Source organism: Hermetia illucens, chromosome 4 (assembly GCF_905115235.1).
Source record: "Hermetia illucens chromosome 4, iHerIll2.2.curated.20191125, whole genome shotgun sequence".
NCBI classification, from domain to species: Eukaryota; Metazoa; Arthropoda; class Insecta; order Diptera; family Stratiomyidae; genus Hermetia; species Hermetia illucens.
Window position 1 is genome coordinate 79,937,187 of NC_051852.1, and position 12,637 is coordinate 79,949,823.

Genomic DNA, 12,637 nt, shown 5'->3' on the forward strand with positions numbered 1-12,637 from the left:
TTTCCTTTATGAGTGCTCCGTCTATAGACGGATGAACATGGATGGACATGACGAAAGATATATGAACAGTGATTACAGAAACTCTGAAGAAAGCCCTATGACTATTTGTACCTATGGGGTAAAGGAAGTAGCCCTAAGGGGGAAAAAGCTTCCTGGAGCCCAAATGCTAGAGAAAGCTGCAGAACTATCGACGGTGCGGTCGATCCTATTTAATGTCGTAGTTAGCCTAGTTTAGGACTAGAAACAATTGAACTCTAAGAGGATTCAAAACGGAGAGATGGCAGTTAGAAATACACCTTGGGAGTGGGCTATACTTTGAAAATTCCCTTTAAAGGTGCATCTGTGGCATAACATGTCCGAAATGAGAAGATGCGTGATAGTGATCGTGATCGATATGGGGTTGCCTCATCATAGAAACGTTGGTATAGAGACTCTGAAACTAAGTAAACTTAGAATAAGAATACTGAGAGTGTCTTCTAAGGATGCAGACTTTGCAATGACTACCTTGCGCTCTAGTAATGGAACATAGCGCCTGGGAAATAGTAAACCCTCAGGAATAACTCGATCATTTGTACCTAGTGGATAATTTGTTTCGCCAGCAGCTGGTGTAGAACTCTTCACATAAATGAAGGCCAAAAAAAACCAACACTTGCAGTATCGGGCAACATAACACAATTCTACACAAACCACCTTCACTTCGTGTCCAGCACTAAACGTGTCAGACACAAAAGAATTTTTCCATACATTTATTTTAAGAGTATTCATACGATCCAACAGCAGTATCCCAGTAGGAAAATTGAATAGCTATTCCATTGGAAGCCAAGAAGCATAGATATGCACATGAGTTTTTCAAGAATTGTTCTGCTGGAGGCCAATCTATATCAAAATGTACCTCTCAAGAATTCAAGTATAATTTTCGCAAATATAAAGTGGCTGCATGTGCAGAGTGCAATGCGAACTTCTATCTGATTTGTAATTTTGCGAAAAAAGTATGAATAGAATAGAAGACCTTGTACTTATGAATACATAGTTCATCAAAGGATTGTCTCATCTCCCCACATTTTATAGTGGAAACAGTAAAACTCAAATCGACTTTATTCTCATAAGACGCCGACATTTTACCATCGTCACTAATTACAAAGCCGTTCCCTATGAGACCATCGCACCTCAACATCGGCCGTTGATTGTCGTCGTGGCCCGCTACGCATTAAATGGTGGCGATTTCGTGAAAAGAAATCATTTACGCGATTACCAACTATTACGAATGTGGGAGAATCGTGGAACAAATGAAAGAACCGATCCACAAAGCGGCCTTTGCAATCCTCGTTGAAATGAAGGTCCGTGAAAAGAAACGACTCTACCATAAGGTTCTCGACGATAAAACGCTCGCTAATTAGCAAATTTATAAGAATGCCAACCTGGACGCAAAGCAAGCGATCGCTGCTACCCGAGCGGCACATTACAAAAATCTTTACGATAAACTAGACATTTGAGATGGCGAGAGAGATCTGTATCGACTTGCCAAAAGCCGAAACGAACGCACACAGGATATCGAACACTTCTGTTGCGTTAATGACAAGAACGGTACTTTTCTTACCAACCGTCGAGCCGCTGGATCCACTTTCAGACTCATTGCCGACATTTTGAGCATTTCAACCTGTCAGTGCAACTGAAGTCGAGGAAGCAATAAAAGGTATGAAATCGGGGAAAGCAAGAGGAGCTAACGACATTGGATCTTAGCTCTGGAAAGTGAAGAGCTGGAACCCAACACTTTGGTACAGTGAATTCTTTTATCGGGTTATTCAGGAAGGTAGAACATCATCTGACTGGCAAGAAAGTATCACAGTCCAAATATGGAAAAAGAAAGGTAATCCAGCAAAATGTTCAAATTACCGTCCGATACGGTTACTTTCCCATACCATGGAGATTTTTGAACGCATTCTTGACAACTGTATTCGCGAAATCGTTGAAATAACGATGAATCAAGCCGGATTTGTTAAGAACTGTGGAACTACTGACGCAATACTCGCTATGCGGTTACTCATGGAAAAACAGCGTGAGAAGCATTGCTCTCTTTACATTGCATTTCTGGATCTAGAGAAAGCGTTTGACCGTGTGCCCGACAAATTCATCTAGTATGCTCTACGATGACACTTAATGGCAGAAGAACTCGTGCGCTAGGTTCAATTGCTCTGCCACGATCTGAAAAGTAAAGTTCGAAGTGTGGCAGGTGTATCTAAACCGCTTCGCGTCTCTGTTGTTGTTCATCAAGGAAGTGCCATCTCACCACTCCTCTTTGTTCTTGTTATGAACACCGTCATACGAGACATTCAATGTTCAGCGCTCTATACACTGCTTTATGCAGATGATCCTAACGTCAAACAGTCAAAGGGATCACGAGTAACTTGTCCAAAAATGGAATGATCGCCTTATGCAACACGGTCTCATATTGTATCTGAATAAAACTATATTTTTGACGACCGGCACAATCACTGTCAACGGCAATGTCCTGCCCAGAACTGAGCGAGCAATGGAGAACTGCGCTATGAAATTGCTTCACGCATTAACGCAATCTAGATGTAGTGGCGCTCCACAACTGGTGTTCTTTGTGATCGACGTATCAACGAACGTCTCAAATCTAAAATTTACCGCAATGGCGTCCGTTCTGTCTCTGTCCCCTGGTGCTCAGAGGTGTCGGTGAGGAAGACGGGGCGGCAACGCTGTCGGCCGAACCAAAACCAAGTAGCCGAGGAGAACCTTCATAGTGGTGGCACCGAGAGATGCTGTACTACAATGGTTTGCCGGCCGTAAGGCGAATGCTCCAAAGGCGATCAGATCCGAGTCTGCACGGGGACTCATCTGATGTGGCAATAGGTCACGAACTTTACCAGGGGTATACTGGTACCATGGGAGCCGGGATAGCTCCTGAATTCACATACTTCAGGAAAATTCCCGGTGTATGTGCGTTCAGCTCTCCCCTAGTGGGAGCTTCGGGGGTTGTTGGTTACGTTCAAGCGAACCGAGACCTTCGGGCCTCGGCGAGGTATTGTGTTTCAACAGGGGTGCCGTACTCCTTAGTCCAGTAGAGATTTAGGTAGGTTTTGCATCCACCAGTATGAATGCTGAACCATGAACTCGGTGTAGACTGGTACCGATGTAGCTTGCTGCAGCGGGACTCTTATGAGGTCACAAAATTTAAAAGCCTCGTGATTGCATCCAGATCAGGTATTTGATCAAATAAAATGGCGAAACCGATCACGACGAGTCGACCCCGCTTCTGTACGGGAAGGTTTTTGCATGTTCATTAACAAATGCCGCGAATATCGACAGAAATTTTCGACTTATTTTGTAGGCAAATTTATCGATATATCGAAATAGAAATATCCCGATATATATATGCACACTGAAATATTGCGTGAACCGCATTCATTGGATGGAATTGTATAGTAATGTTTTTTTGGTTTTCGAGCCGCATTTAAATGTTGGTTGAGTAATGGTAAAAAAAAAGAACCATTTCAGTGGTTGCTTCTTATTGATAGTTTGCTTGCGGATGTTGATACTGAGTTCCAGTCGCAATACGTAACCCAACTAAAGAAAGAAGTTATTTTGTAAGAATTGAAATTTAATTTTAATTAAATTGTATTATCACTTTTCTAAGTAAACATTTTAACTGGTTAGTATTTACACGTTTTTTTTTTAACTAATTCGAGTCTTGAGCTGTCTTTCGCCGAAACGATGACGACCGCAATTCCATCGGCGTTGGTCGCTCCCGGGATGGAACAACAAACGAAAGAGTTCTTCGAACTCCTGAATTTTGCTTCAATATCGGTTGCCAAGCATCCATTCGCGCCTCCAAGTCTTCTTTATTCGCTTCCGATTCAATAATTTTCAAGCGGGCATGCTTCAATTCTAGGTCCAACCTTATTCTTTCTTCTTCCAACTTCTTGAGCATCATTTGGGCCTCAGCCAACTGGTTCTCCTTTTCTTTTTGCCGCTGCTCAAATTCCATCCTCTTTTGACGCTCCTGCTCCAACATCGATTTTTGCTCCCGCTGCAGTTGTTCTAGTTCTTCTCGCTTCTCCCATTCTTCGGCAAGAACTCGGGCTTGAAGTGCTCGAACAATTTCTTCATCGCGTTTTGCCTGGGTTTCCTCTTCCAACAGACGTTCTAATGTGGTTTTAAGGTCCTCCAGTTCCGCCACGCGCCGCGAATCTTCTCGAGCAAGTTCTTCAAATTGCTTTGCCTGATTTTCAGCTGCCTGCCGAGCTAATTGCTCCTGTTTCAGTTGCGTTTTGGCTAATTCGACTTCTTTTAAGTGGACACTTCGCAATTTTTCTTCTATTTTTCGACGCTTTCGGTCAGCTTCGCGCTTTTTCCGTCTTTGCGAAATTAAGTCTCTCTGAAATCCTTCTTTTCCTGAGGAATAAGTTATAGCTAGTTGAAGAGCTGCAATCCATTGCATCCGAGTTCGGTGGTCGTGCGTTGCAAATTCAAAACTCCTCTCCCCAGATGATAGAACGAACTTAAGAAATTTATCAGGTTTGCCTGATGTGTTGATGCTTGGCTTCACCATAAATTTTGGATCTAGAGGAATAGTTCCGCATAGCTCTTTTTCGCTGTGATTCTTATAGTAGGATAGCTCGCATGGTTGTAAAACAAACCAATATTCTTTAAAAGTAGGAAGAAGATATCCGCGGCGTAGTAGGAACCCCTGGAAAATAGTTGCATCAACATTACGACTGGCTTCTAGAAGCATAATATTTTTACCTTTTTTATTATGTCCTTGATGTACGTTTGGTACATTTCATCGATTGCCTCATGCATTGATTCCTCATATTCAATTACATTCGAGTTGTCGGGAAAATCAACTAAATCTAGGAACTGGTCAAACCGAAAAGATAGATCGTTTTGACTCAGATGATTTACCCGTTTGTCATTTTCGAATTCTAAACCAATTGCGGTCATAATTTGCTGAATCAAAAGAACAGTTTCTGAAGAGTTTAGAAGGACCTACAAGAGTGAAAAGTAGAATGTCTTGGGTGCAGATTATGTTAATATAAATGAGTATTTCAAAGCTTACTTCTGTGCCAAGAGGATCGTTTTCTGGAACTACGAAATCACTGACTAAGCAAAATATTCGGAATAGTTTATATAAATGCTTCTCATCCAGACTGGTATGGTTCGCCTCAGCATATTTTCTGCGACAAATTAGCCAACAAATCTGAAATTGGATAAATTTTTAAGAAAAGTATTCAGAAAAAAAGTGAAAGCAAGTAAAAATTCAGATTAGTACCTCATGTTACTACTCTGAGCTGTAAGTATGGTATTCACTTAGGAAATCTATTCTAATTCTCCACATAGCGGATCGAATTCCGTTAATATCCTATCAATTCCTAAAGCATCAACTTACCATATCGTTTTTTTGTGTAAAACAATTTTCTCCACCTAATGTAGAGTATCAAATGAAACGTCTTAATTAGTACTTTGACAAACATATTTTCGTTTCGATGTAAATTGCAAAATGGGCGAGTAAGGAGTCAAAATGTTCAAACTTAAAGTGAGGTAGGACTCATTTTTGGAAACTACCCAACCCAAAAATCTGAAAAAAAAATCTTATATGAAATCTGGGCCTCACAATATATCCCATCTCGATATTGGTTCAAATGAATTAAATGATAGTATATTACCAACTTTTCGAAAATGACCACAGACGTGTAACCAAATTGTCAAGCAAGTTGTGGATTGGCACAAGATTGCCCGATACAAGTTCGACACTGGGAAGTCAGCTAAAACCTGTTGAGGAGGATTATGACTTATCTATGTTTTTAAGCTTGTGTCTGTCTGCCTCATATCAGATTTACTTCGAAATCGATGGAGCTATCGTCACGAAATTTGGTTCAAATATGTGGTCTGTGAACCGCTGTTGCGCGAGTTGCATCATTTTGTGTTAGGTTTCAGGGGCTCTCCGTAAATGCGAAAGGGGAGAGAACAATTTTTTTTTAAGAATATAATTTTGAATCAATTAGTACTTAACGAAAATATCCTTACTTCTGATATTGGATAAAAGGCAGGGGAGTGAGGACTCAAAATGCATGACCTAAAAAGTGAAACAAGGCTTGCTCTCGGAACCTATCATGTCCAACTGAAAATTTAAGCTCAAAATACTTCCTATTATGATATCTGGCCAAATAAAGTTAATTATAGCATATTTTCATATTTTAAAACTTTACACGAAAAACCCCCTTAAGTTCATTCTAGAAGTACAACATTTGGCATCAGCATAAATGATAATAATGGACATAATACTGAAAAGTATGAAGGTAATCCAAAGATAACAACAAATACAAAAAAACAAAGTTATAGAAGATCGAAGTTTTGCCTTTTTTTCTGAATCTATTGCACGCTAAAACGTGACCGCATCATTATATCAAAGTGAACTCATATGAACGGCGAAGTTGCAGTGTAAAAACGTGAATAGAAAGTTCCAAACATAAGATGAACACAACACATTTATATCCGACTTCCAATGTGTCTACATAGCTGGTCTCAAGCTAAAATAAAGGAGGAAAGTTTGAAGCAATGTATTTAGTGCTATCCTCAGGAAAATAAAAAATTGCCTGAGATCAGGAAAATAAATAAATAAAGTATAGTTAGAGTCACTTTGTTATGCTCTATCCCACTTCATCACTTTTGGTCAGTAACCTGACCAAGAAAGCGCACTCAACATCGTTACAAAAAAAATATACACCGTCATTGGTAAGACCGAGGACCCTGTAAGAATTCTTCGAAAGAGACGTATTTAGTATATCTGGGCTTTGAATGAAATTCTGAAAGCGGTGAAAATGATTATAAACTCCTAAGAGGTAAGACCTTTGGAGCACGTATTGTAATAAGGGTATCGAGCGTATAGTCGACTTTGCACTCAAAACCCTAAACCGTTGACTGTATTTCTGCAAATGAAAGCACCATTGAAACAATGTACCCGGTGCGAATTAAATGGTGCTACTTCGTAAGAAACAGAAAAATGATCTCATTCACGCGATTGCCGAGTATTTCAACGGAGGTATTTCCTCATCCACCAGTTCCGCAAGTGCTGTTAGCATTACAGAAGTTGAAGGACGAATCAGACATATGGAATCGGCGAAAGCAACAGGAATTGTTGACATCGCCGCTCAACTCCGGAATCGGAAGAGCTAAGATGTAACACTGACTCGGTGAATTCTTGAATCGTGTTATTGAGTAAGGTAGATTGGAATAATTGATAGGACAAATTTCCAATATGGAAAAAGAAAAGCAACCCGGTAGCATGTTCAAAATCCAAAATGTTCTGATTCGGTTGTTATCTTACACCAAGCAAATTTTTTAGCGCATTTTCGATAGCCATTTTTGCGACATCATTCGAGTTACTGTGAAATAAGCCGCCTTTGTTGTGGAATTACTGACGCAATGGGTCCGCTAAAGAGATGATCACTTTCCTCCGCACTTCCCACCGTTTCAACAAATGTCAAAACTAAGACCAGCTTCGGAAGATACTAATCGAGACCTTTCATTTGATACCCCACATGAATACATTTGGTAAAAAAATGTTGACTCCTTCTTAAATGTATGGGGACCCCTCTGCCCTTAACTTCGACGTAAAAGGATATAACTCACTGTATCGCGTTCGGAGTTCCCATGTTTCCACCGAGAAAAATGCGTGTGACAGACAGACGGACAGTGAACTGATTTCAATAAGGTTTTGTTTTACACAAATGTTACATGGGACACTTTGGAAACTGGTTTCACCGGTTATGATTCGGATTGTGTACTGAAAAGGCACTGTTGTCAATACCGTAATCAATTTTTAAACGCTCTCTTCTCAAAATAACGTTTTTTGGGTTGGCGTGGGTGACTAAAAAAAGCAATTCACCAATTCGCTTTGAAATTAGGTGGTAGAGAGGTAGGTGTTATATATTTTGATTTACATCATGCTTTTTGGCGCCAAACATCGAAAAATTTGAAAAATCGCCGTCATTTTGTTATTTTTTTGACGTCAATTTTTGATATTTTATTAAAATTTGTAGCAAACAGAAACCAGCCTGGAAAATTTCATAAATGGTTTTTTTAACTTTCACATTATGACAATAACTGTATCAAATTTCATTCAAATATCTTTTTTCTCAAAAAAATTAAAAGAAAAGAAAATTTGAACCCGTCACGTCCCCTTAAGGCACCGTATCAATTACTAGGTATGTATACCAAAAGTTCACGGAATGGAAATTATAAAGCGGATTTATGGTTGTAAAAATTACTTTTTTTTCTGTGTAATCTTCCTTAAGTTCTATAAGCTTATTGCAATGATGCTCTAATGTAATGATCGTAGCCATATAATAGTTTTCTGAAAGGTCTGCAAAATACCCGTTTCCCTCTTCATTTAATGAAAATCAATATCCTCGTCAGAAATTTTTGATATGTGCAAACAGCCGTATTTCAATTATGTGATTTTAGCAATGGTTTTATGAGCTGTGTGAGCAGGTGCATTGCCCTGATGCAAAATCACTTCTTTGTTCCGCAAACCAGGCCTTTTCTCATGAATTTTCATTCCCAGTTGATCTAAGAGGTTTATTGTTTTACCAGCTTGCTGGTAATCCACTAACAAAATTCCTTTAGTATCACAAAACACTGACGTTAACACATTTTTAGCTGATTTCTGCATATGAACTCGCTTCGGTGCCGAAGATTCGAGTGGATACGACTCCCTAGTCTCTTGTTTCGATTCAGAGTCATGGGGTCTCAACCGAAAAAGCTCCAAATGTTACTGAGAAAGTTGCATTTGGATGCGCTTTTGTTCCACTGTTAAAAAAAGTTGAACCTGCTGCAAGCACATCTTTCTGAATTCCATTCGGTGTTCGGTTCTTTGTTCTTGTCATAGACCCTGCCCTGCGGGACAGTGAACATCCTGTGCACTACATACTGTTGTATGCAGGCGATGTTCCTAGGGCCCTACTACAAAATTGATCTGGAGTAACTTAATCAAAAGTGAAATGGTTGTTTCATGTAGCGTGATTTCCGTCTAGATTTTGACGATCGACCTCAATAAAACACTGTAATTGACAGCAACCTGACAAATTAGGTTATCTCGGGTCGGGGGTTAAAAATCGCCGTCTATGGTTCCGAGTGGTAGGTAACAGAGGCGAATATGTTCCAATATGGTTAACTGAAGTTTCTACCACTGTATGGGAATGTACCGTGTCCTTTGATTTTCGCTCAATATTCAGCTTTTCAGGTCCATATGGTAGAATCTTAAGGGGATATTTACCAATCATTTCTTTTGTATATTATGTGTTGAAGAACATAAAAAAATTTTTTAAGTCTTTCAACTCTTCATATTGGCGATAGAGGGCGCATGCTTACTGATGGGCAGTGTATTAATCGGCTTTCTATCGTTTACGCACCGATAACTTATTAGTCGGTTGCCTTGGCGATAAACAATTATTTTTATATTAGCAGTAATTTGTAATTTAGTATTGAGGTCCGTACTAAATTGCGTTAGCTGAGTTGTTTGGGAAGCTCGTAAATTTCCATACAATTTTAAATGAACGAAAAAAGTTGGATTGGAGGATTTTATTTAAAGAATTCATCAGGTTGTCCTGGCAGCTATTCATGGATTGATAATGGTGATAAAGACAATGACAAAGATATAGTAATTCGGAAACGGGCTTCTGTATTGGCACTAAGATATAGTGATTCAGAAAACTACGAAAGCAAATTACATCGATTTTTTGTTCATATATATCACTATATAGGTTACGGATAATATACCTTAAGCTAAAAATTATAATAGACAAAATAAATATAATTTAGCGTTAACAGCATGAAAATAAACATTCTGTTAAATTTATTTATCATATAACAGAAAGCGGACAATTTTGTCCGAGCATACAAAACGCACAGATACTCCCGTGCGTCAGTCTAAATCGAAAGATAGACGGTGTCAGGAAGAATCTGTTGCTGAGCGACCGGTCAGTAAAGTGTTAAAGAATTTGTTTTCACTGAAAATAGTAACATAAAGCTGCAATTTCTAGTTCCATTGGGTTATATTTTTTGAAGATTTTAATGGTCGCACGGACCATTTTATTGTGTATGGAGAATGTAATAGTAATTAAGAACCAATTAGACTGAAGTGTTAGTGGTGGCCTCCAATGAATCAAAATTAACAAAAATCAATTCTGTTCATTAATTAGCAGTTGTGAAAGGTTTTTCCCTATTTTTTGTCTTTGGGTTCAGTAATTTGTTTGTTTGTTTTTTCAACTTTAAACCTTCTGACAGCCCTGTATTTTCCACCTAGGCTTCTGATAATATTTGCCCTGTACTTATGGGTCTTTGCTGGATATTCGCCAGAAGTCGAAATTGACTCTGAAGGAAGGTCGTGCAGAAAACATTTTTTATACCAGTCGATGTGGCTTGAAATGGGTTATCCAATGCCATGCTTAACTCATTTTCGACAATTTTAGAATATGTGATCTTAGAAACTAGACCTGTGATTTTCCGACCGAACCGAAGAGATATCCTATGGCCACTCAAGAGTCCCGATTTTACAAATTTATTTTTATGAAAATATTTGATGAATAGGGTGTATAGTCAATTAGAAGCAATCATTTGGTGGAGGGATGTCTGCAATATCACAGTCACCGAAAATTTCTATGTTCGTTTAGAAGAATGCGAAATACCAAACGGTAGCCACTTAAATGAAATTATCGTAAAATGGAAAAATAATTTTTCAAATAACTCACTTATAAAAATAATAAAAAATTTCTATAATTTTTCGTCCACTCTATATAAACTTCGTAAACACCCTCCCAGACAAAACGATCGATACCGGGGAGTCCCAACGGTGTATGGCTTCCTCGCAGTATTGATTTTAAGTACAAAAAGTGCTAAATTTTTGTACCTTTTGAAGTTCATCAGCACTTCAGTACTTTTCTTCATTTTCAGTACTTTTCAGTGTTTCAGAAACCCAAAACGAAGTTAATATTTGACAATATCATATTATGCTGAATGGGAAAGTGACCGAAAACTTGAACTGGTGACGTTACACTAACAGTGGTCACTTTGTAAAATAGCTATAAATTCCTGTAAAAACGCAAAACTAAAGTATGGTATAAAATAAAAAACTAAGTTGGACATAAATTGGGACGCGATGTCATTCACGTAAAAGTCTGTTCAAAAGCGCTAAGACATTGAATGAAAATGTTACGCGTTGAATGAAAATGTTACCTCCGAAAATAGTCTGCCTTTGAGAAAGAGCGTGCTATACAAATCTTGGATATTTGGTTTTGTGGCCTGGCAAAATTAAATACAATCTGTTTGGGTTTTGTAAGTAAGCTAAAGTGGAGCGTAAGACTCGTGGTATACAGTCACTCAAAGTGAAAATGATCCACCCATTGAAAATGACTTTAGTCGAGTTAGATTAAAGTATAGTTAATACAAATGAATTTATTTCAACGTAATAATAATTCTTGATATGTTAGTAATAAATACTCAAGATATATTTGAAATTAGTGTATTTTCTTTGCAGTTACTTGTTAATATTTGTCATTGGTCCGAATATGGGGTCAAAGTGAAAATGATCCAGGCAACTTATTCCAATGAACTTGGTACTAAACTTTTGTGATGTACTGTTAAAATGCGTAGCTGTGCAACTGTGCAGTTGACTATAGCCCTTCGCTGAGTGCAGTCATCAGTTACATTTCTATTTCGGCAAGTTTTTCTAGTGAAATGGGTCGACACACGACGTACGAAGGGCGGGAGGTAGTGATCCATCATTTTATGCTTGGAAAAAGTAAAAGAGCGATAGCGAATATTGTTAATAAAAGTCCTTCAACTGTACAACATATAATTGAGCGATTTAGAGAAAATCGCATCGGTAATAAAGTTCGTATAAGTCCTAAAAAGGCTTTTTCCGAGCGTGACAAACGATGGATTTTAAATTTGGTTCGAGACAATCCTAAAATAAGTGCACCAAAAATACGTGTAGAAGTTGAAAAGCATTTAGGTATCAAGGTCTGCGACGAAACAATCCGAATCGTTTTGAGAAATCATGGATTTAACAACAGAGCCCCTCGAATAAAGCCGTTAATTAGTCCAAAAAATAAGCAACGCCGGCTAGAATTTGCAAATCGTTACTATTCACACGGTCCAGAATTCTGGAACAACGTTATCTTTGCAGATGAGAGCAAATTTAATGTTTTTGGATCCGACGGAAAAGTTCGAGTATGGAGAAAGAAGAATGAAGAGTTAAATTTGAAAAATTTACAAGCTAGCGTGAAACATGGGGGCGGTTCAGTAATGGTTTGGGGTTGCATGGCAGCCAATGGGGTCGGGAATATTTATGTCATAGACGGCAATATGGACAAATTTATGTACCTTCAAATTCTAAAGGACAATTTACATGCCAGTGCCAGAAATTTGGGTCTTGAAAGGAATTTCCAGTTTTACCAAGATAACGACCCCAAACACAAATCGTTTCTCATTCGCGAATGGATGCTCTACAATTGTCCTAAGGTTATCGAAACTCCACCACAATCACCAGATCTGAATGTTATCGAGCATTTGTGGGACTTTCTAGACGATCGAATCAGGCAACATAGAAAATCTA

General features: G+C 38.6%; 1 protein-coding gene across 3 annotated transcripts in view; it reads right to left on the reverse strand.

Moving 5' to 3' along the window:
- Positions 1-3,611: 3,611 nt before the first annotated feature.
- Positions 3,612-12,637, reverse strand: part of LOC119654982 (differentially expressed in FDCP 6-like) — a 36,618-nt gene continuing 27,592 nt past the window's right edge. For all 3 annotated transcript variants that reach the window (XM_038060642.1, XM_038060641.1, XM_038060643.1), the window contains exons 4-6: positions 5,081-5,221; positions 4,768-5,010; positions 3,612-4,711 (exon numbers count right to left, since the gene is read on the reverse strand). In XM_038060642.1, the coding sequence (XP_037916570.1) occupies positions 3,701-4,711; positions 4,768-5,010; positions 5,081-5,221 (1,395 nt within the window). In that variant the 3' untranslated portion in view covers positions 3,612-3,700. The remainder of the gene's footprint in view (positions 4,712-4,767; positions 5,011-5,080; positions 5,222-12,637) is intronic.